At 25.4% G+C, this 26,107-nt stretch overlaps 2 protein-coding genes across 2 annotated transcripts in view; one reads left to right on the top strand and one right to left on the bottom strand.

Annotated features, from left to right (window-relative positions):
• LOC134835133 (myc protein) overlaps nt 1-26,107 on the top strand; it is a 107,258-nt gene that overhangs the window by 25,781 nt on the left and 55,370 nt on the right. The gene's annotated exons all lie outside the window — the stretch shown is intronic.
• Nucleotides 20,388-22,388, bottom strand: LOC134835171 (alpha-tocopherol transfer protein-like). The gene is made up of 3 exons (XM_063850041.1): nt 22,105-22,388; nt 21,937-22,038; nt 20,388-20,910 (listed from the first exon to the last, which is right to left on the bottom strand). Exons 1-3 carry the CDS (start codon nt 22,386-22,388, stop codon nt 20,388-20,390), a joined length of 909 nt encoding a protein of 302 aa, XP_063706111.1.

Genomic DNA, 26,107 nt, shown 5'->3' with positions numbered 1-26,107 from the left:
TTTTAAGAAATAATTTTTTTTATAATTTTTCAGATGCTTTTGGAAGGAGAGTAATATCAGTTTGGTCGACAGTTGATGAAACTTAGAAGAACTCAACATCGTCTTAAATATTAATCGACCACAATTTTATGAACCTTTTAACATATTTCACTTCCGGATACCAAGGCGACATGATACTTCTTTATACTGCTGACAATCTGCTGGGAAAAAATTACTGATAAGTCTGCCTTGTTTAGCAGAACTCGCAGAAGAGCTGACAAATGAACTGCCAAGCGTATAATTACGAAAAACTCCATTGAACTGCTGGCTATTTAACATGTACATGTTTGAAAATCTTTTGCTGGTCAAATAATTTGCTCGGCAGCACTATGGGATTTCTACTTTGCAAATTTGACACGAAAGAATAAATTTCGATAAGTTAATTGAACCTTACCAATGTCTCTCTGGTCCAGATGCAATCTGAATAAATGCCTCAAATTTGAAAAAAATGAGTGTAGAATTCGAACTTCGAAAGGCAACGAATTCTTTTGAATCAAATTACTCGAGTTTTGTTGAGCATATATGACTTCAAGAATCCAAGAGAATTTATAAGAAGCCTTAAGTTGTTCATAACCATAGAAAATTTTTATACCTCTTCTTCGATGATCCGAATATTAATTCTTAAAATTAAAATCTTACCAAAGCGAGAAAAGCGTTAACAAGTTCAATTCTTTAATTACTGAAATAGAATTAGCACATTTGATGTTGAATTTTGTAAAATCGATTTTTCAATATAAGTCGTTAAAAATTTCCTTCTGAAATTTGACTGACATAATTGTCATAATAAATTCTTTTAAAAAGGTCCTTTTTCTCAAAAAAGAAGCCAATTGTATATTTTTCTTAAATTTTTGATCAAATAGCAATTCAAAATCCGCTAAAGCCATTCAACCTAAATCTCATCCGGTAACCTTCTAAATTAATTTCTTGCATTAAAAACTTCTTTTCTCACTGCGAGATCAAACTTTTTTATAAATTTTCACAAGTACATTTATTTCCATTTAAACTGTTGTGCCCTCATTAAGACATGTGTCATGTCATGTCATTTTGCATGCGATGCGATACGATGCCATGCCATGCCGCCCGCCCGATTAACTTGTCTCGCAGTCAGCTAAACAAAACAAAAACAAACAACGACTCACGGGTGTCTTTAACATGTAAATTTATTGTGATACGTTAAGCCACCCACAATTTGTTTCTTCTAAAAGCCCCGAAAAAAAAATTATAAATAAATTCGTCTTCTTAAAAAAAATGTATATAACGTTGTGTGAATAATCTCATCAATTCACTTCAATTCAATTCGCGAAACACTTTCTTGGCTCGTCTTTCAAGGTTAATCTATGGGTTAAAGAACTTTTTCGGGTGCAAATTGAAATGCGAAATAATTTGAGAGAGAAGAAGAAAAACATTTAATTTTCTCCCAAGACAGCATTTCGTGCAATAATAATCAAGTTTAATGGATGCATTTTTCGTAATTTCTTTTCCACTTTTTTTTTCTCGTGCGCAGTAAGTTCTTCGGTAGGAAAGCTAAAAAGTCATATAGACACATTTTAGTGTAATGACGGTGAGATTATATTAACGATAAATATCTAACAGCCATTATCATGATCATCGTCAGAGAAATAATCTTAAGTGAAATAAATGAACATACGCTTTTTGTGGTTAAATTGATTTTTAGTTTGCTTCTTTTATAAAAAATTTTTATCAGCAAATTTCGGATCTCTATTAAAAAAAAAAATTAAAAATTATGATTAAAAGTGCTCGAAAGTCGAGTGTTATTGTTCGTTTCGAGTGAACTTGTTAATTGAAAGCTCTTCACGGAACGTTCTTGCGCGTGCAAATTTTGCTCAAATAATTAGCGAGAAACGACCGATTTTTGCATAATTTACTGCAAACAAAATGTCTGCAAGTCATTCACACCCTTGTTATGACGAATTTGACCAATTGTGTGTTTCAATTGAATTCTGTGGCTTTCCATATTATTTGTTATTTGTATTAATTCAATTCACAAAAAAAAAATTAATTTTGTCGTTCATTCGCTCCGAACATGTAAGGGTGAGATCAATCACAAAACGTGTCCTTCTGTCTATTAAAAATTAGTTTTTAGGTAAAAATGTTTCTCCCTCGGGGCACAAACTTGCTTGATTTGAATAATTTATCAAAAAAATATTATTTTTGAGGGTAATTTTGGTGCTTTTTTTTTGCATGTTTCTTGATGATGATGGAAGAGTCAAAAGGTTGCCGATTAATTTTTTCGGCTAGACAACATTTGACATGAAAATTAGTTGAATATTAATGATACTTTTGCGGTAAATGATTGTTATACTTTAACGTTTTTGGCACGATAAAAAATTGCATGAGTCAGCTATCTTGGAGTTATGTCCAGGTAGAATATTAATTTCAGTTTTATTTCTCATAAAGACAGTTTTCGATGGAATTCGAGTTGAAATTGAAAACTTCACACTTGCTTGGTGTTGATTTTCAGTGAGAAAATTTTTTAGTGCTGTTTTGAAGAATTTTTTAGTTAACGATGGAATTTTTTAAAGTGACAGGTGTCAAGTTTTAAATTAAATTGCGATTATTTTTGATCAAAATGGAAAATTTTAGATATAATTTTTTTTTTATTTAAAAAAATTTTTTTTTTTTAAAATTAATTTAATTTTTTCTAAGAAATTCAAATTTATTTTTCAAAAAAATAAATTAAATTAAATTGAATAAAAAAATTTAAAAAAATTCTAAGTTTATTCAAAAAAATTTTTCTTATTTGTTTGAAAATAATAGATTTATTTTTTTCAGAAATTTTTTTTAAATTTTTTCAATTTTTAAAATTTTTAATTTAAAACTAAGAGGTTTTATAAATTTTTGTTATTTTTTTAAGTAACGGTCAAAATTTTGAATTGACAGATGCAAAATTTTACTTTAATTTTAAATTTTTTGCTTTAAAATAAAATTTTCTTCCAAAATCTTGAGAAAATGTATTCCAAAATCTTGAGAAAATTTTTTTCAGTAGATTTCTGATTAAACGATCAATTTTTCAAACTGACATCCATCAAAAATCCCTCAAAAACTCACCTTATCTCCTCCAAAAATCTCAAAAGTTGAAATAATACGCTACTAATAACAATCATTTATCTTAATAAACACAAAAAAAGTAAAATTCTCACCGAATTCAATCATAATCTGAACCACAAAACAACATCAACGACGACAGACAATGACTCCAAAGTTTTTTTTTGACGGGCAAAGATATCTTTTGCACTCGAGATGAATGAACGTAACAAACAGGAATATTCATGTTCAATCATGTATGTAAGGATCTCAACGCACACTAACTCATACATCAACATCATCATCGTTGATCCGATTTTTTTATGTTCGTTGCTCTTTTGTGTTTTATTTTTTGCTCACAACCGAAAAAAAACATATGCACCAAATCTTGTAAACACACACACAAGAATTAATCATTCTCTGCGCAACATATGTGCGAATTTTTTGATAAAAATGTACTTACTTACGAGCAGTGAGTATTATAAGGTAATGTAATGTAAATGAATGTTCATATGTGATTTTAATGGCATTGATAATGTTTTTTGTTTGCCATTTTTTTTTATTTTTTCAGTTGAGTAATGGATACATTGAAGAAAGAAGATAAATGCGTGGGAATAAAATTTGCTGCATTTCCGCCTTCTTTGCAAGTGTAGCGAAATTGGATCATTCTTCAAAACGAGAAAGAAATTTTTTAATTTAAATTTTGACTTCTTAACGCTTTTTGAAGTCATTCAAAATATGCATTGGGGCAAAAATTTTAAATGTGGATTGGGTCAAATATTTAAAATGTTATTTGGGTCAAAATTCCCATAAAAAATATTTGACTTAAAGTTTCAATTTAATTTTAGTTTAAATTTAAAAGTTATAAAATTTGTAAAAATCAAAATGTGAACTGGGTCGAAACTGAATTTTTATCAAAATTTGTTCAGGGAAAAATTTTCTTCAAAAACTACATTGAGTCTAAGAATTAAAATGTTCATTGGGTTAAAAACCCTTGCAATCTGAATTCATCCCAGTAGACATTTGAATTTATTTTTTACAAATTTTTCATTTTTACATTTTTTTAAATTCAAAATGTGAACTGGGCTGAAAATTCACATATTGGAAAAATTCAAAAAGTGTACTGGCTCAGAATTTAAATGGTTGAAAAGTAAAAATGTAAACTGGGTCTAAATTTTTATTCATCAAAAATCAGAATTTTTAGAAGAAATTTAAAAAAAAATTAGACCCAGTGAACATTTTAAAAAACTTTAAACTACCAAACGAACAAAAATTTCTTCATTATTTTGCATTTTTCTTCCAAATGTGCTAAAAAAACGAAACAAAAACGATACAAATGAATTGAAATGGTGGCTTTGAACTTTTGTTGTTTACAAACAAACTCATTTGTGGCTTTCTTTTGTAACAACTTTAATCATCATTAGTGTGATATCGAGCTAAAGTGCAATAATATAGCCGACAACAAATAAATTCCGTTTTATATCAATAGCATGGCATGTAAAGAAAAACCACGAAAGGGTGTGTGTGTAAGTGTATTTCGTGCAGAATATGTTTGATAGACATGTGGTGACCGAAAGGGTTCTCGATAATAATTGATTCATCGTTTGTTGTTTTCTCAAAGTCATGAAAAAATATGAGTTTATTTATTTATTATTGTTTATTATTAAGTAATATCAACCAACAATAAATAGAGTTTTGCTGTAATAATCCATTGGTTGGTCAGGTTGTAAAAATTGCGTGTCAGGAAAAATAAATTAAGAACAAGAAAAAATACATTTTTTTTATGAACTGTCACTATTTTATCGGATAATTGTGATGTCGCCGCGAGCGAAGCACAGAAAAAAAAGAGGAAACAGATGAGGAACGAAGGGTTTTTTGTTTTGTTTTGTTGTGTTAATGACATCTTTTCTCGGGAATCATCATCTTGTTGCGAGTTAATGAGTTCGCTTACGTCTGTTTGTTCTAAGAACTTAGAAGGAAGGCAAAATTTAAGTTTTTTTAATGAGTTTTTTAAATTGAAGAACTTTTGTGGTTAGATTTTCGGTTAAAAATTGATTTTTAGTACTAATTTTAGAAATTTGAAAATTTTTTAGTACTAATTCTTAAAGTTCAGTATATGATCTAAAAAGTTGGGAGTTTTCCGTAAAAATCTTTTGAAAATGAGACAATTTTCAAATTTTTAGTACCTACTAATATATAAAAAAATTAGTACAAACTCTTGAAATTCGAGAAATTTTAGTACTAAAACTAAAAATGAGGGAATTTATCGAATAATTTTGCAAAAATGATTTGAAAATTACCTTAACTATTTAGTACTACTTAGTAAAAGAAATTTTCCAGAATTTTTAGTACAAATTTTTGAATGTCAAATAATTTTAATTAAAATCTAAATATTTGGAAATTTTTAGTACTTTAACTTTTAGTACTAAATATTTTAATACTGTTTAATTTGAATACAATTTTTAGTACAATTTTTAAAATAATTAAAAATTAATAGTTTTTAGTACAAAACTTCAACTATTTAGTTTAATTTTTCAAAAGCTTAGAGTTTCTGAGAAATTTTTTAGAACAAGGTAAATTTTTAGTACAAGTTGTATTTTAAAAACTTCTAAAAAAAATTAGTACTAAATTTTAAATTTTTTAAGTTAATTTTTTTAGAAAAACTTGAAATTAAAATAATTTGTCAACACAAATCAATATTTGTCAAAATCCAATTGAACTAATTTAAAATACGTTCAATAAAATTTTTCACACTCGCAAAGTCAATATCCATCATCATCTCGATCGTCATATTTTTTATTACTCTTTTTTAACAACACACCGCAAATTGCAGATCATTGCGTCTCCTTTCCTGTACTTCACACTCCGTACATAGGCATGTAGTGAACATCTCTCGATCCTCGTCAAAACAACAATCTTGCATGTCTGTGTTTATATTTTTTTTTGTAGTCGTCGTTTTCGTCTCGTTTTGTTCTCCGTTATTGTTGTCTGAAATAGTAGCATCAGCAGTAGTTCCCGCCAATTTTTTGTTTACAAACGCGAAACTGACTCATTGAAATTTTTACTTTTGTTTATGTTGAAACGAAATAAAAAAAAAAGAAAACAGAGAGAGAAAAAATGCAAACACCGCACATGAGAAACGGAGCAAGGAACGCGAAAGAAGCAATAAAACGAAACGAAGAATCGAGAAGCGTCGCTTCGGTTGTCGTCATCATTTTTTGTTTTGTTTTGTTGCAACAGCAACTTGCTCGCGTTTATGTGATAAAAAAAATTAATTCGAGAAAAGTTGCAACGAAACAAAATTTTTAAAAAATGTTAGATGTTTTTTTTTCTCGAATGGAATTTAAAAAGCATGTGTTGTGTTTTTAATTCTCATCGACGTCGTAAAAAACATGAAATTCTCGTGTTTTTTATTTATTTTTCTTAAACAATTTTTTTTACATCCAAAAGTTGTTTCAATTTTTCATGCATGAAATTTTCATTCATGAACAACGAAGAAAAAAAGTTGCAAATTCATCTCTTCAATTAAGAAGTCAAAAAAATGTGTCGAACGAATTAATTAGACAGCTACTTAAATCTCAAGTGTCAATCGCTTTTTAAGCTTTTTGCAGGTTAATGTCCGATTTTTTTTGTGCATCTCAAATTCTAAGAAATATTACTAAACAATTGTTCGGCAAACGCCCTTTGGCAAAAATTTGAGAAAAATTTCCAAAAATAAAGCCAACAAAAAAAAACATGTTGGGTTTTAAAACCTGAATTTCGCTTGTTTCCTTAAAAAAATAAACAACAATGCGATGTTTACACGCATGCATGCTGCATCAAGAGAGAAAAAACGACGCTTTGCATTGAAGAAAGCCATAAAACCACACAGTTTTGTGTTTCATCATCATCATTCAAAAAATCATTTGTTTTTTCAGTATCGCTTCAATTATCGAACAACAATAATTACGCACCTGTCGCTCTTTTAACTTACTTTAGTTTTAATGGCTTGATGCTTTTCTTGTTGTTGTTTTCTGTTTTCACCTTGCTCTTTTTTTTTGCTTTGCCAAAACATGACGCTTTTTTTGTAAATATAAACATAAATAACAACAACAGCAACTTCCAAATATGTTCAACATTGAGCGTCCATTTAAAACTGGTCAGAAGTTGCTGCTTTAAGTATTTTTTATGCCGTAAAAGAAAGAACCTATTAATGTAATTAAAAATTTATGAGAAAAGGAGATTAGAATTTTTAATTTTTCTTTATTAATATTTTTTTTGTATTTTTTCAGGAAGTAAAAGTTGGGATTTATCACGTTTGGATGGCTGTCTGTACTTTAGAAGTGTTCATAAAATTAATAGAGTGAATGAATTTTTTGTCTGTTAACAATGGATCTCAAACAACCTGTGTCAAGAATATCATCTTAAAAAGTCGAAATTAAGCATTTCATGAATACCAAGTCTAGTTTAAGAGAATGCTGCTCACAACTTTTTCAAGAGAAGATACAGAATCGTGTTTGCTGGTCCTTTTATTATTTTTTACGACCTTTAATTATCGATTACGAGGCAGTAAACCTACAAAAGTATATTTAGCAGTTTTTGTATCCTCAAGAGGGAGTTGTGAAGTGAACCACGCAAATTGTAAACAGATAATGCAACGAATTTGAAAGAGTTTATACAGTTTTATCTTCGTTCCTACACCAAACAAAAAATTACTGATCCAACATACAATTTGGAGAAAATTATATTGAGTCATAAACTTGCTTTGACAAAAAAGCGTTTTCTGTAAAAAATTTCTGACAAAGAAACTTACGATCTTGCAATTAAAAACTTAAAGCCTTTGGTACTTTATTGGCGAAAACCGAACATGCGTGGCTGAATTATCAAAACCATTTCCATGCAACAAAATAATATTAGTAGATTCAGATTTCAAACCACGACTTCCTATTTAGAACTACAAAGGCTAACTGGAACTTTCAATATTGGATGTTCCTTTTGTAGAATGGATTATGAAATACTTTGGGCATGAACATAGAAGTACAGAAAAGAAGCTTTTTCTCCAAAAGCAAAATTTTTATTTCGTCTTTAATCTTTTAAAATGAACTTTATGAGAATATCTTCTGCGGTTTCCAACTTTTCTATGAATTACTGTTAAAATATTCAAATTATATGAACTTCTCATATTTTATTTAAAGAGCTATGAGCATTTTTTCCGATCTTCGAATTTCAAAGAGACATAGTCTTGAGATCAGTTTTCAGTAGAAATTCAAAAGCATTTAAAAAATTTACAAAAGCTTGTTTAAGTTTGCTAAAGTAATATACTATTTGTGATCCTAATTGTGAATTTCGAAAACAATTAGATTGTTTATCTAATGTTTTTTCAATCTTTTAAAATACGATAAAGTAACTCGTTTCACGACAACTTTCACATTCATCTCTCGCTTGTAACATTTTGTAATTAATAGATTTCCTTCTAACAAAAAATGTAAATAATAACAAATGAAAGAGAATTTTGATGGAACTAAGTAAAAATCTTATCTGATCGAGTGTGACAACAAAACAAACTTACTCATATCGTTGGTTGTTGTTGATATTGCCGTGCTTTCGTATATACACATGATGATGAACGAAAACAAAAGTAGGGCATTTGCTTGTCTGATTGGACTTGGTCTGTCGTAAATTTATGTGCCCTCCGCATTTCTTCCTGTTATAAATAATGAAATTTTATTTTTAAAACAGACAGCTGTTTCGAAAATTGTTTTAAAATTATCCTCGTTTGCAGCACTCCGCATACGATTCAACCGCAACGATTCCTTGTGTCTGAAATAAATAAAAACGTAAAATCAATCAATATATTTAGCTCGTAGTTTTATTGGATTACGAGGCAAGTCAGGTGAAACTTACTAGAAACAACGAAACGGTACGTAACGACGACATGTGTTGTAAATCAAGGGTCTATCTATCTATTGTGGCTTGCCTGGCAAATGCTTCCAATTTTGAGGCAATCGATATTCATATCGCTTCATTTTTCATTCAAAAACATCGTCGTGCTAAAAACTATCCAGGAAACAAACGGAAAGGGTTTTCGATAAATTTTTTTGAGAAAGGAAAAAATATCAAATAAGAATGTTGTTTATTTACGTTTTTTATGATGATGATATTTTCTCCCTCTCGGTTTGACTCTCACTTGAACGAGAATCCACAAAAAAAAGATATGAAGAAGAACACACAACAAACAAATGGATTGCAAATCAAATGATATGTTTGTATCGTAAAGAAGAGTGGCAGGTGCTTTTGTTGTGTTTTGTTTGCTCCTGTCTCGGATATCTGGCATGAAAAGTAACTTTATTTGAAACGAAAGAAGAACGTTTAGTCATTGAACGGATTGAAAGTGGATTCTTTTCGTGGATCTTTAAATTTTTTGAGATGCACCTTGCTTTTTAGTTTTTATACTTTACTTAGCGTGATTGAACTTTTGATAAAATTTGATGTTTGGTTAATGAAAAAAAAATTCTCAAAGAAGGTTTTTTAACTTTTATGTGGTTTTTTATATCATTTGAGTAAAAAGGAGTAAATTTCTCATAGTTGAAAAAATTAATTTTTAAAAAGTATAAAATTTTGAAATCCATATTAATTTAAAAATTTTTAATTTAAAATAAATAATTAAAAAAAATTATTTAAATTTTTTTTTATTTTTTTTTTAAAGTTTAAATAAGAATTTTTCATTTTTTTCAGAATTTAAGAATTCTTATAAATAATTTTTTTAAAAAATTAAATAAAAATTTTTTAAATATTTTTATTAAAATGAAAAATATTTTTTTAAAGTTTGAGCAATAATTTACTTATGAAAAATAAATAAAAAAATAATAATAAATTTAATTAAATTTTTAAACTTTAATAAATTTTGAAATTTTTAATTAATTTAAAAAAAATTAATTTTATTGATTTAATTTCTTTAAAATTAATATTTAATTAATTAAATTTTATAAATTAAAATTTAATTAATTAATTTTTTTTAATTAATTAAATTTTATAATTTTATAAATTTAATTTAATTTAATTTTTAAATCAAAAATATTTTTTAATAAAGAATAATTTATTTTCATTTAAATTTTATTATTTTTAATTTATTTTATTTTTTTTATTTATTTTTATTTTTTTTAAATAAAATTAACAAAAGAAATGCTTTAATTGACAAAAAAAAATTCAATAAAAAAAATAATTTTTTTGCTTTATATTCAAGGTCTCATCATCAAAAATGACAAACTGTCTTACCATATTTAATAATTTTCCATCAAAAAAATCTGCAATTTGTCGTCGTAACACGGAAAACAAAGAAAATTGTCGCATTGTCATCCCTCGCAGATCGATTGCTCATTACTGTCTAGGTCCATAAACTTTCTCCTTGTTTCGCACGAAAGATTTGCCGAAAAAAAAAGTAAGAAGTCATAAGACAATGACTGTGCCATATGTCGTCATTTCACCTTTAACCTTTGAATGTGTTTTGCTTTTAGTCACCATTTTTCATAAAAATTACATCTTTTTTTTGCCATTTTTGCAGCAGGGGTTGATTAATGTTGTTTGTTGCACATTCGACACCCGCATCTCGCACGAACACGCAAAAAACGCAAATTAATGGCAATTTTGTGCAAAAAAAAACAAACGTTTCATTAAAACCCAATGATTTAATTTACTTCGTTTTTTTTTTGTAATTTTTAATTAAACATCAAATTCCGAGTATTTTTATTGCTCGTCAGTTCGTTTCCATAGGTGTTCCGATAACGAATGAGGAATTAAAAAAAAGAGTCAAACAGAGGCTCATTATCATGTTTAGTTCGCGTACCGCATGTGGCTGTTTTATTTCTGCAACATTGTAACAAATGATGGAAGGTGATTAACAGTCATGTAGGGCAACTTTTAATTTCGCATGAGGAATCAATCAACTTTTTTTCTGCTGCCAGTTGTTTGCCTGCGTTGATGGTAATCCATGTGGAAGTACATATGATGCGATGTGATATGATATGATAATAAATATAAATAAAATGAAGAAAAAAAAAGTTATGCACTTGTGTGCATCCAGTGTAGTTATAGTCTTCCTGCCCATCTTGGCTTGACTCTGATGGGATGAATTTGTGTCTCGCATTTTTAATATTTTGTACGAGACATAAAGTTTTTGTTTGATCTTTGTAAAAAAAAAAATATTTTTTATAAAAACTAATATTTAAAAAAAATTAAGCAAAAATACTCAAATTTGATAAATTTTATTTTTGTTTTATATTTTTTTATTCATTTTAAAGTTAAAAAAAATGATAAAATTTTCGATATTGTTATAAAAAATATTAAAAAAAATAAATTAAATTTATTTATTAATTTGTATTAATTTAATAAATTAAATTTTGAAAATTTTTTCGAATTAATTAATTAGTTTTAATAAATAAATTAATTTCAATTTAATATTTGTTTAATTTTTATTTTTAAAATAAATTTTGATAAATGTTTAATTAATTTTATTATTAACTTTATTTTAACTTTAAATTTATTTTTATAATTAAATAAATTTAATTAGTTTTTAATAAAATAAAAACTAATTTAACTTAAAAATTATTATTTAATTTTTTAGTCATTAATTTCTTTAAAATTAATTAAAATTTTTTAAAAGCCCAAAAAAATTGAAATTAAAATAAATTAAATTTAATAATTTAATTAATTAATTTAATAATTATTAAATTTTTAATTAAAATTTTTAAATAATTTATTATTTTATAATTAAAAATTTATTTAATAGTTTTGAAAGATTAAATATATTATTAATAAAAAATTTTAAAAAAATTTTTTTAGTAATACATTTTTTACACAAAGCATAATAATAATTTATTTTTAAATGAAAATAAATTAATTTAAAAATAATTATTTTTTAACTGCATTTAAAAGTCGTAAAAAATAGTTTTTTATAGTTAAATTAAATTTTAAAAAATTATTCAAATTTAAAAAAAAATATTAAAAATTAATTAAATTTTATTAATTAATTATTTAAATTATTTTAAATCATTTAAATTTTTTAAATTATAATTTTTTTTTAAAAATCCCTAATTTTTTAATAATTTTTCTCGCACTTTTATTTTTGATCGCAAAAATTAATTTTGCACAATTTCTCATCAAACATATCAAAAAGGGATACAACAACAACAAAAAATAAAGAATGAGTTAATAAAATTGTTTATAACATGTAATTTTTCAAGTTGATGCATATCGTACATACGCTTCTTGTTAAATTCTTCAACATTGTGGCTTGCCTTCTTTTATTATTTTTTAAGGTTAAATATTGTATTAGTGAAGTTTCATTTATGATTATTATAATTAAGTATCTGCTTTTCGCACACATGAGTGATTGGAAAGACTTCGAAATTGACTCATTTTGACCTGATCTCTTTTGACTTTTGCCCCTTTTTTGATAAAAATGGCAATAAAACCACTAATTGTTGTTTTTCTTCCTTTCAAGGAGTCAAAAAAGTGCAAAAAGCTGTCATTACGTTGTTTGTTTGTTAAAAAAAAGTCATTTTTGATCAGTGAATGAACACACGCGACTTGATAAATATCTCGAAAAACATCAAAAAAACACGACAGACTGACTTGCCATAGAAACACCTTGCTTGACTGACTAAATTCAAGTCTAATTTATGTCTATTAAGGTATTCAATTAACGCAAAAATTCGTATTTACCCTTTTATTTCATAATTTTTTTTTTTTTTTTCTTTGCAGGTACGCAGCTTTTAAAAAAAATTCAGAGATCGCGATCAAATTTTGGTACTTTAACATAATAATTATTAATCGTCGGAGCTCCAAACGAGACAAGAAGAAGGTAAATTATTTCACCTGCTCGCATCTTCTCGTGGGTTGAGTTAAAGTGTGTGCCTTAACTCGTATTTAATGAATATTTTGCCGTAATATCGCGTCACGTGCAGACTTAATTGGCCTCTATGTGTTTTTTTATGACAATTACATGATATCAACACGGGACTCGTCGTCGTATCATTTATTAATAATAACCTTCAAAATTAATCTTTAAAAGTTTTTTTTTTGGTCGGGTGTTCGCTCATGTAACGGGATACAATTGATGCGCAGTTCGAAAAAAAAATAATCAAGAGTGTCATTAAGACTTTTTTTTCTACAGGTGTTCGAAAGTCAGGAGCTACTTTTTTTTTTTTTTGCTTCAAGGTGAATAATTTTTTTTTATCAAAAAATTTGTTGATTGTTTACAAAATTGAGTAAAAATATATAAATAAATTAGTCCCTCGATGAGAAATTGAGAAAACCTTGTTGAGGGATGATCTCGAATTACAAGAATTTTTGGAAAGAATGTTAACTGAAACATATGTTTAGACGTCGAACACCCAAAGTTGTATCAATTTGGGAATTAATTGGTACAAGTGTCGCTTGCACATTAATTTTGTCGAAAAATTATTCGAAATATTTTTTTTTTGTAGAAGATGAAAAAATTAGATTTTTGGGGGTTTGGATGTCTGTCTGTTATTTCAAGCTTTTGATTTTCACAAAAATTTTAATAGAAATATTTTTTTTTATTTTTTATACAAAATATTATTTAAAAAAAAATAAATAAAAAATATTTTTTTACAAGATTTTACTAAATTTCTAATGTTGAATTAAAAATTATGAATTCGTCAAAATTTAATAATATTTAAATGACAAAAAAAAAATAATAATATTTTTTGTATTTGTCTAAACAAATTTTAATGTTGCTCAAAAAATTTTTAAATTATTTTTGTTTAAATAGTTAATAATTATTTTTTTTAATTAAATTATTTTATAATTTATAAAAATTTTTTTATTAATATAATATTATTAAACTGATATTGAAATTTATATTAAATTATATAAATATAGCTTAAATTGTTTTAAAAAAAATTATAAAATTTTATTCACAAAATTTTTAAATTAATATTTTTTTTTTAATCATTAAATAATTAAAATTAATTTAAAAAAATAATAAAAATAAAAAATAATAAAAAAATAATAAAAAAAATTAAAAATTATTACCTAAATTTTTAATAATAAATAAATTAAATAAAAATATTTAATAAAAATTAAAAAAATATTAATTTTTAAATTAAAAAATTAGTGAAAATTTTTTTAAAATTTTTTAACATATGATATTTTAACATAAAAAATAAAAATAAATTAATTTAATTAAAAAAATATTAAATTATGTTTATATTTTAAGGAAAAAATTAAATTTCTTCCTTCAAATAAAATTTATTGATTTTTCTTATTTGTTTTTATATTTTAAAAATTAAAATATATATTTTATTTTTTTATTTTATTTAATTTAAAAAATTTTTTTTTGTTTTATTTAATTTTATTTATTTATTTTTTTATTTAATTTTTTTATTATTTAATTTTTTACTTTATTTATATTTTTTTAATTTTTTTTATTTGCTAAGTGACTTTATAAAAAAATAATTTTCAATAAAAAGCACTTTTGTTCCTTTCTCAAACCTCAATGATAACTTTTACCTCATCCTCCTACCTACCTAATTATAAGAAAAGAATCCAAATTAGTCAATTTAGAAGGTAAACACACATATTTGAACCCGAAAAAAAAATATCTCCGCTGTGTTCCAAAGGGCAAAAAGGCAATATTTTTAGTCAAATATTCTTTCTAATATTATAATCATAATAATAAGTAATAATAATTGTAACGAACTAAAAAAAAAAAAGTTTTCTATTTATGATCAAAACGCCATGTAACACACCTACAACGACTGATTTATTGCCTTTTTGCCACTCACTGCCTGCGTTTGCCTACCGTCGGCCCCGATTTGATCATTATGTGATGATAATTTCTCCGTATCTCTCTGCGCTTTCTCGGTAGTGGCAATCGTGCCATAAATCATAAGACGAAACGCATAACAAACATTTTTATTTAGACACAGAGAGAATTTCGTAAAAACTAAAATTTTTTTTCTAAAGGGGTCTTTTATTTTATTTATTTTTTTTTCGGGACAGGAAAAATTAAGTTACCGATAATTATTGAATTATCTTCTTTCACCGAGGGGGGATCTCTCGTTTTTTTCTCTCTCTCGAAAAAAGACATGACAAATGCATTAGAATTTAGTTTTTGGGAAAAATATGTTACTTTTGTCGGTCATTAACATTTATTTGGGCAATTATTCCACGGCGGTCCTTAATGAGATTGATTTTTTTCTAAAATCACGAGAAAAAAATTAAAAATCCCGAAAAAATGTCAAATTTCATCATATTACATTGTATTGCGCTTATCAAGCTTATCATGATAAGAAAAAAAACTTTAAATTGTGTCAACGGCAATACTTTTAAATGTCCCTCGGTAAGCGACGACGAGGCGATATCTTGTCGTCTCTAAACGCGCGTAACTAGTTTAAAATGTAATTAAGTGATAACATCAAAAAGTCACAGCGTAGCGCTCTTTGTCACACAACGAAGATAAGAGTTGATGATGAAAAAAATCTATTTACGGAAATAACTGTACTTTACAAGGCTGATAAACGAACAAAGAACGATTTTTTTGCCCTGAAATACTAACAGGTCACTTTTGGAGGCCACAGTGTCTCATGTCATAAAATTTTTTTTTGGGGTAAAGATTGAACAGGTTAGACGAGATTTTAAGACACCTGCAAAAAAAAAATAAAAAAAAGGACGAAAAATTTTTTCTAAGAATTTTTTACCTAAAGTTTTATTTTTGGCAAAAAAAAATTAAGGGATCACGTGACAAAATCTTAGCAGGAGCTTTACGGTTCATTAGCATAGAAAGTGTCACCTGGTTGATGGACCGTACTTCCTCGAAAGAGAGTAGAACGAATTTTTATTTTCTTTTTTTTAACTTTAAAATATGAAAATATTGCGTTTTAACTGGTTAATTCCAGAAAAGTAAAATTTTGTACTATTTAAAGCGAAATTTTATTTTTATTGATTTTTTTATTTTTTAATTTTCTTTTATTTCGTTATTAATTTTTTAAAATTAAATAAAATTGAAATTTGCTTGATAAATTGATTTTTAATTAAATTATTTAAAATTAAATAAAATTAAAAAATTATTTTTTAATAAAAAATCAATTATTAAATTAAATTATTTATTAAATTATTATTATTTATTATTAATAAATTTTTAATTATTTATTTAATTATATTAATTTTTTATTTAATAATTAAAATAAATAAATTAATTTATTAGTAAATAAATTAAAATTTAAATAAATTTTTAATTAAATTAATTTATTAAAATTTTATTTTTTTTAGTAATTTAGTAATTAACTTAATTAAAATGAAAATATTTTGATAAAAAATTATAATTTCCAAAATTTTAGATTTAAATTAATTTATTTTAAAAAATTTAATTTTTAAAATCTTGGCTTTAAATAAATTTATTTAAAAAAATAAAAAAATAAAAAAAAAATATTTTATTTTATATTAAATTAATTAGTTAAAACATAATAATAATAAAATTCGATTCAAATTAAAAATTGAAAGTTTTAAAAAAAATCAAAATAAATAAAAATGCAAAATAATTTCAAACCCGTTAAGACCCAAAAATTTAAAACGACTTTTAATGACATTATTACATGTTTGTTAATTGATGTTTTCTCTTCATTCCAAAAATTCTTCGTTTGAATATTCCAAAAAGTGTCCCAAAACACGAAAGACGACATTTAACAAGCAATAAAAATGTTTATATTTTGTCACTCATCGCATCTCTTTCTCTCAACTCGAAAAGTAATTCCCACATCGACTGCAGCATAAATTATCGAATGTCTCGAAAATATATTTTGATAAACATTTTTTCGGTACTTTTTCTTTCTTTTTCATTTTTATACAAAAAAAAAAACTAAAATAAAATCAATTTACGGCAAAACTAAATAAAATAGATTAATGACGACTAACAGCTTCATTTTGTGAATGACTCAGCTTTTTGAGAGTTCCCAAGTGTTCGGATAAAAATGAAGTGATCAAAAAATATCCTATCAGTTTAATTTATTAACCTTTTTAAAAAAATTAAATGTTGGAGAGATTTTTTTTTTAAATATTGAAAGAAATTCACGGTAGGAGTCTCCAAATAATTTTTTTCGGGTAATTATTTTAAATTATTTCAGAAAAAAATTAAGAAAAATGCATCAGCTGTTTGTGTTAGAATTAGAGGTTGCACCCGAGGTCACACACTGATGATCTAAATTTAAATCACATGTCGTGGCAGGAACTGCATGATGATAATGACTTCCTACGGATTATCTCGAAGTGCATTTGTACAATGTAAAGGAGCACAAACAAGCCAATTAAAAAAATTTTTTTTTAATATAAAAAGCGATTCAAAGTCAATATTGCGTTATTTTTAAATCGTAATTGCTCGAGAAATTATTAAAAAAAATTAAAAATTATCAAAATGAAAGCAATGTTCCTTTTAATCTTGCTCGTTGGTATTTCAATGGCAACTGGATTTATCGTCAGAGAAACTGTGGAAGTCGAATTTGCCCCCGAAGAAGATCAAAAATTTCAAATTTTGCAAGAAACTGAAGAAATTGAGGATTCTTCAGATGAAACCTTTGAACCGCTCGGATGTAATCCACGAGAATGTAAGAATACTTGCTGGAGTCAGTTTAAGAAAGCTGGTTCTTGTTATAAAAATGTTTGTCGTTGTCGTTAAATAATTTAAAAAATTTTTTTTTTACATTTTTAACAAAAACATTGACATTTATCTATAAAAATTATCAAAAATATAATTTTATGTAAAAAAAAAAAATAAAAATAATGTTTTTAATTAAAAAAAAAATATTAAATTAAGTTAAATAATAGCTTTCACTTATTATGATAAATTTTTATTTTTATGAATAATTTTTTTAAATTAATTATTTTTATTTTTAAATTTAAAATTAAATAAAATTTATTTTTTTTATTATTTTTATTAATAATTAAAAAAAATAATTAAATTATTTTTTATTTTTTTATTTTAATTTATTAATGAATTTTTATTTAATTTATTAATTAATATTAGTTATAAAAAAAATTATTTTTATTTTTTAAATAAAAAAAAAAAATAATTTAATTTTAGTTGTCAAATAAATAATTAATTAAAAATTCATTAAAAATTTTGAATTATTGTTTTAACAAATAAAATTAAATTATTTTTAATTAATTAAATAAAAAGTTAATTGATAAATTAATTTTTTTTTTTAATTTTTAATAAATTTATATTTTTTTTTTTAATTTTTTTATTGTAAAATATGTACATATAAATATTTAAATTTTTTTGTATTAAAAATAATTTTTTTTTTTGTAAAAATTTTAAAATTCAATAAAATTAGCCTCTCATCTCAATTTTACTCTCAATCAGACACAAAAATCTGATTTCAACGAAATCCCTACCTTTTCATGATGCTGCACTTTTGTTCCTCCATAAAACTTCATGAATCAATTCTCGCCGCACAAACAATAGAGCCACACGTAGAATGGAATCCGAAAAATCATCACACATTGATAGAGGCGTTAAATGGTAGATAATTTTGCACTGACTCAGCACTTTTTTTTTCGAGTATTGTTATTAATTATTTTTTTTTCGTTACATTGTTGCATTTCTTCATTCATTCCCATTGATTCACATCTCATTCTTGGCTTTTGTGCGAAAAAAAAAACTTTTGTGGAGATTGTTTACCTTGAAGTTGGATTCCTTACGACTTCTTCTCATTATTTTTCACTGTGCAAAGTACGCAAGTAATCAGTCATCCTTGCAGTCATTTTGTGGTTTTGTTCAGAGTACAAGACGATTGGCACCTTACTACAGTGTCGAGATCTTTTGTTTCAATCTGACTTTTGACGAGATTTTTTTATTATTGCCTGAATTGAGGAGGAAGGAATGTCTGAAACTGGATTGAAATTGAACAAAAAAAAAATTGCAATTCACTTTTTTTTTGCAGTAAGAGTGGATTAATTTATTAACAGCTAAAGTGGTTGTCCTCAAAATGAGCCAAAAAAATGTTTTTTTTTCGTACAAAGTAATTTTTTTGAAATTTTTTGAAAGAGAAGTAATTAACAGTCCATGGTCGAGTTTGTGCTTCACAAAAGAAATGATGTATTATGATTAATTCTTTGGCGGTTCATAAATTTTTTGATTACATAAAACACTGAAAATATTAAAAAAATTATCGCATTTTATTTTTTTCTCAAATTTATTCATTTTTAAGCATTTTAAAATTCAAAATGTGCATTGGGTCAAAAATTTAAAATGTTCACTGGGTCGAAAATTGATAAAAAATGTTCTCTGGGTTGTATTTTTTAAGAAAATTTGCACAGAAAAAAATAAATAAAATTTACATTGGGTCAAAATTTTGTCTAAATTAAAAATTTTTATTTGACCCAATGCACATTTTATATTTTCGCTCTTTGAATTTTTAAAATTTTAGAATTAAAAAAAAAAATAATTCACATAAAGAACATCAATTGATGCAAAAAAATTAATATACACTTTAAAAAACTTTAAAAATGTAAACTGGGTCAATAATTTTATATAAAATGCACAATGGGCAAAATATTTAAAATTTGACTTGGGTAAAAAAATTCAAATACCAACTGGGTCACATTTTTTTGACTTTAAGCAAAAATTTAAAAATTACCCCAATGCACATTCAATATTTTCGACCCAATGCACATTTTAAAAATTTTCTACCGTCAGTCAAACTGAAATTTCAGCATAAAACCACATTTTTTCCTCGAAATGCGGTAAAAAAATTACAAAGAATCAACTTTTGCCGCATAAATTACATGCAATTGTGTAAAGTTTGATGCGTGGCTGGTTCAAAGGCGCCATAAGTATCAGTTTTCTATGACAAAACAAAACAAATGCGGAATTTTTACGCAGAACGCGAACAATTAAATGCAAAATGGACCGCACGAAGACGACGAATTCATCGATTAAGCAGTTTTTCTGCGTTTCTCGTGTAAATAAATAAACAATGTTGCATGTATGAAGAATTGCCTGAACTCAACTCAACTACGATATCGTTGTCGTTGGAATTTCTTTCTTTTGTCTTTTGTTACATTTTTGCACAAAAGCGATTTTTGAGTCGTTTCTTTGTTAAAAACCTTCCGTTCCGCGGGTTTTCTACTGAAATTTTTTCTTTGTGTGGCGGAGAATTTATCATAAGTGAGCTCGTTTAAAATTCAATTGAAATTTTCGGATGTTTTTTTTTATTTTCATTTATGGTTAAAAATATTTTAGATAGTTATATTTTAGAGCTAATTGTATCAGAGCCACGTCGTCGTGCATATTAATTTCACAAACTTTAGTCGATATCGAGCTTTTTGAAGTTGCCCTGCATGCCGAACAGCGCATCGTCATACGGATTCTTTGTGCTTCGCAGACGTTCGTTAACCCGACGACATTTTGTCTCCTCGATGAAAAATTCCCGGTTTTGGTACAAAAAGTTGTAATGGTCGTCGTTGAGTTCCTCGATGCTTTTCAGCTGGCCGCCTTCGTAGTCGCGAGGGAGAATTTCACGCGGAATGCACGAAGGGATTTCGCCCGGTTTTGAATGGACAAAAAATTTATCCGTGATATCTTTGCTAACGCACGTCTTGACGATACTCATTATCCGTTCCATGTGACTCGGGGCATTGATAAAGTGAATGGCGGAAATGCGCACGGGAAAGGCGTCGACGGTATAAGTGCACATTTGTTTGTTTAGCATAAAGTCGATTTGTGTCAAGTGTGAAAGACGGGAGTTTTTCAAGTCGACCAGGAAGATGTAGCCGTCACAGAGTTCTGAGGGGTTTGTCCAAAGCTCGTATTCGCCAACAAAGGTCATTCTGTGGAAGAAAAAAAAATATTTAAGATTATTTTCTTTTATTTAGGGTGCGAACAGAAAACTATTTTTGCATATTTTTGACATTTAAAATTTTTGACAGATGAAAATTTTTATCATTTTCTAATCATTTTGATCAGAAAATGCTTTTTTCATTGAAATAATTGGAAATTAGCCTTTTGAAATTAAAAATTTATAATCTTAGGTAAATTTTTGACAGCTGTCAAACTTTTTAATGTCAAAATCGATCAAAATTTAACTTATTTTATATCATTTTAAACTCGAAATTAACTTTTTTAATTGAAAAGGTTGAAAATCATTAAAAATTTCATTTTTCTGATAAAAATTTTTATGACATCCAAAAATTTGACAGCTGTCAAAAATTTCTTTTTTAATATTTTTATCAATTTTTGTTAAATTTTTGATTAATTTTCTATTTCATGAATGAATATTGACAAAAATTTCTTGAAATTTAGTTAATTTTTTTAAATTAAGATTAAAATTTTCAAATTAAAATATTTTTGAACTGAACTGACAGCTGTCAAAATTTATAAATTTTTCTTAAGTTGCTCATTTTTTTAACAAAAAATAATTTTAGGAGTATATTGAGTGACTTTTAAGTAAAAAAAGATTTGATAACTATCAAAGATCGATAAAAAAAATTAACTGTCAAATTTTGACAGATGTCAAAAAAATCCTGAAGATGTCAGAATTTTGACATTTTCTACATTTTTGTAATTTTTTTATAAAAAAATTCTTTTCTTTCAAGATTTTTTAATTTTTAATCATAAAACCAATAAAAAATTTAAATTTTCTTGACAGCTGTCATATTTACTGTCAAAATTTATACTCTTTTGACTGCCAAATAATTTTTAATGAGTCAATATGTCATTTTTAAGCAAAAATTGACTTTTGAATATGAAAAGTTCAGGATTTTATCAAAACAAAAATAAAACTGATGACATATGTCAAATTTTTAACTGTCAAAATCCTTCTATAGGTTCAATCCCTTAACATAAAAAATACTTACAACTTCAATATCATTTTAAAATTGAATCTATCTGGATTCAATATCTTCGAAATAATAATTTTCCTGTTGTCTGGCAATGGTTTCGGCATAATCCAACAAGCGCTATAGTTTAAAAATTCATTCAAAAGTTACAAAAAAATCACTTTTGAGCTACAAAAAACTACTCACTAATTCTCATGCGCAAATCTAAATTCATCACTGTTCACATCTCGTTCCTCAAACATCGCCTTTACACGTGTCCTAATCGTATAAAATTTATCCAACCTTGTTTTACATGCCTCAACACTAAAATTACTCGCATGCAAGAACAAAAAGATCTCGTGATCCTCCAATTGCGGAAGATGAGGCGTTTTTTCCAGCCATTGTCTTAAATGCACGAGATCCGCTTGATTGAAACTCGCGAATCGCTGCGACATTGCAGCTGCATCGAATTTCGCGATATTTTTCAACATTTTTAAACTCAGAGATGGTGCCTTTGTGGCTTACACACGACGACTGGCGAAGAGAAGGCAAATCTGACGCAAATACGACTGGTCAGTAATATTTTTTTTTCAGTTCAAGTTCAAGTATTTACTTTTTGAAGCTAGACAAACTAGTTTTTTTTGTATTTTTTTTGGTAAAGAAGAAGTGGTTAAAGACATTTTTTATGAGCAACAAACAGATGGAAATATTTAATATCCGCTCCAAACGAGTTTTTATTAGTATTCAAATTTTGTAACCTTACGCAAATATTGTAAGACTGAAGAAATAAATAAAATAAAAAGATTTTAGATTTAAATAGGGCTCGTTATGATAATTTTTTGGAACAATATCATAAAATTTTGTTCTGCTTTCCGGATTTTTTTTTGCATAAATTGTCGATGAATTTTTAATAATTTTTTTTTTGACGCGTTTTGAAGAAAAAAAATAATTTTTGCAGGAATGAATGTCCGTTAATTAAAAATTTCATAGAATGTGCATTGGGCTAAAATTTAAAATTTGCTCTAATTCATCTTTAGTTCAAAATTTCTCCGTTTGTTTTAAAAACATATTCAGAAAATGCATAAAATGTGCACAGGGACACAAATTTCATAAAATAGTTAGTTGAAAATTCAGATTGTGCATTGGGCTAAAATTTTAGGTGAACAAATATTTGGAAAAAAGTTGGATAAATAATTTTAGAAACCTTTTGAAATCTGAATTTGTTCAGAGACGACAATACAAAATGTGTCTTAGTACAAAAATTCATCAAAAAAAAAATAAAAATGTGCATTGGGGTAAAAATTTTAAACTCGCTCTAAGTCATCTTTAATTCGAAGTTCTTCTAATTTTTTGAAAATTAACGAAAATTAATTTAAAAAATGTGCATAAGGGCAAAAGTTTTACAATTTATTTAGATAAAGAGGCAGATTTTGCTTTGGGGCAAAAAAATTAAAATTCGCATTGGGTCAAAAAATGATAAATTTAAGAAAATATTAATTTTTGTAAAATAAAATTAACCAACGATTAAATGTGCATTGGGTAAAAATTTTAAATGTGCATTGGGTAAAAAAAAAATAAAATGTACATTGGGCTAAAATTTCAAAATGTCAACTGGGTCAAATTTTTTTTTCAATCAAAATGCGATAAAATCCATCTCCGATCATTCCTCAACCGAAAACTTTAAAATTTTTTTGTTTTATTAAAATTCTCGTTCAAAGCCGCTCGTCTTTTTGTCTAATGTCGCGGTATGGCACACAAAAAATATTCAAAATACTCGAATGCAAACATTGTATAATAATAGACAGGAATTTCTTGTGCATACAATTCGCCAAGTCTGCCTTCTAATTTAATTTTATCTCTCAAATGTCAAGCAAAACCCGTAGAAACGCGTCTTTAAATAGACAAAATTAAATGCAAAAAGCATGCAAACTGCTGCAAAGTGTGTTCTATCTCGTTTCGTGATTTATGTGCGTAAATCTGGGCGACAGACGGTTTTATTTAAAATTTATTTGTACTTTTTTTTTGCGTGTTTCGAATTTCAACTGCTTTCACATTAACGTAGGTCAAGTCAGAGAAACGTCGAAAAAAAAATCGTTATTTTTTTGGTCAGTCACTCATCGCGCAGGTAAATAAATTAAAGCAATAAATAATTTCAAATGGATCAATAAACGCAACGCACAGACAAAGAAGGAACGATGTGATGAGCAAAGAAGAGGAATTTATCCTTTCTTTTTATTTTATTTTTTTTTTTCTAAAAATAGTATTAGTATCCGATTTTTATCGTTTTTATGTTAAAAATATCACACAAACAACAGCTCAGAGTGCAAGAGAGTCCAAGAGGAGGAATCTCTATGGAAACTGGCATATTTTGCGGCATTTTTTCTTTTCATCATCATTATTATGTGATTTTATTTTTACTTTTTTTCTTTCATTTTTTTTTGAGAAGGACTAAGTTTTTAACTCAAAGAGGTTTGTTATTTATATGTTTTTAAAGTGTTTGCATGTAGTCAGGTATTTATTTTGTGATTTTTTTCTTCTTCTTGTTTTATGATGAAATTCTCTCAGTTTGCTTGAATGGCTTTTGCCGGAGAGTGGTCGATCGATCGATTTGATTGCCGATGTTGTTGGTGTTAAACTAACTGGAAACATCAACATTTAAGGAATTATTTTTCGAGATTTTATTTGAAACTATTTTTCTATGGAATTTGGCAATTTTTGCGTTTCGGAGAAATTAGGCGATTTTGATGGTTGATAGGTGTCGTTTTTGAAATAAAAATTTGTAAAAACAAGTTTAGGAATTTCAAAAGCAAATTAAAAAATTAGTTTAAAATATTTTAAGTACTTAATTAATATTTTATTATTTTAAAATAATTAATAATTAACAAAAAAAATTAATTGTTTTTAATTAATTAATTAAAAATTAATATTTTAATAAAAATTTTATTTAATTTTTAAATTATTTTTTTTACAATATTTTATTTATTTATTAATTTAAAAATATTAGAAAAAAATGAAAAAAAACATTTAATAGATTTTAATTATTTCTGTTCATTATTTTTACAATAAAATAAAATTTTTGTCTTTTTAAAATAAATTTTATTTAATAATAAATTTATTTTTATTTATTTATTTTTTTATTTAATTTTATTAAAATTATTTTTTATTTTTTAATAAAAAAATATTCAAATCGAGAAAAATATATAATTTTATAACATTTTTTTTAATTTTTATTTTAAAATTAATCAAAAAGACATTTTTTGATGAATTTTGAGTACATGTCAAAAATTCTTAAAATAATTTTCTTGAGTTTCGATTTTTATTTTTTTCTTCAAAAAAAAAAAAATAATAATTTAATTTGAAATTAATTTTAAAAATTAAAAAATTTTTTTTTAAAAAATGAAAATTAGTTAAAAATTAATTTCAAAAAATAAAATTAATTTTTTTAGTAACAATTTTTTGAATTTTTGAATTTATTATTTATATTTTATAAAATTTGTCTTTAAATAATTAAAAATTTAATTTAAATTAAAATTTATATTTAAGTTAAAATTTTTTTTTTTAATAAGAAATTTTTCTTTTTTATCATTAAAAAAATTATTTAAAAAAAATTAAAATAAAAATAAATTAAATAAAAAAAAAATTAAATAAATTTAAAAATAAATAATTAAAAATAAAATTTATTTTTCTTAAAATAATTTTTAAAAAATCAAATTTGAAAATTTTTAATAAAAAAAATATCTCTAAATTTAAAAAAAAAATATTTTTAGAATATTTTTCAATTAAAATTAAAATTTCGCATCAAACAATGAATAAAACTTTAAAAATTAAACCAACATCTCTTACGTAAAAAACTGTTTATGTCTATCTTTTGATACTTATTTTGACGCCAGTCGTCATGTTTTTTGTTATTTTTGTCGTACTCTGTGTTCTACACCTACAAGTTATGCGATTGCATTATGTTGAATATGTTTATAAAAATTTTTCTGTAACATAATTTTATGTTATTTTTTCAAAACTCTCAACTTTACCTACCTGTTTTTATTTTTTTTTTCGTACGGGGGAATTTCTTCAAGGGAACAATATTTCTGAATTTTTCTCATTCGAAAAGAAAAAAAAAATCATTGCGTTTGTCCCATCGACATTTATCCATTCATCCGGTGGATTCCTAAAAATTCAATTAAAACCCGAAAAAAAATCTGTAACGACCTCA

Source organism: Culicoides brevitarsis, chromosome 3, assembly GCF_036172545.1.
Source record: "Culicoides brevitarsis isolate CSIRO-B50_1 chromosome 3, AGI_CSIRO_Cbre_v1, whole genome shotgun sequence".
Classification (NCBI taxonomy): domain Eukaryota; kingdom Metazoa; phylum Arthropoda; class Insecta; order Diptera; family Ceratopogonidae; genus Culicoides; species Culicoides brevitarsis.
Note: the sequence above shows the minus strand (reverse complement) of the source record. Positions and strands in the feature narration are given on the sequence as shown.

Coding starts and splice junctions, on each gene's coding strand:
- LOC134835171 (XM_063850041.1), bottom strand. CDS start 22,388: ATGTTGAAAAATATCGCGAAATTCGATGCAGCTGCAATGTCGCAGCGA. Junction 22,039..22,104: donor AGATTTGCGCATGAGAATTA/GTGAGTAGTTTT, acceptor TTTAAACTATAG/CGCTTGTTGGATTATGCCGA. Junction 20,911..21,936: donor TTTAAAATGATATTGAAGTT/GTAAGTATTTTT, acceptor TTTCTTCCACAG/AATGACCTTTGTTGGCGAAT.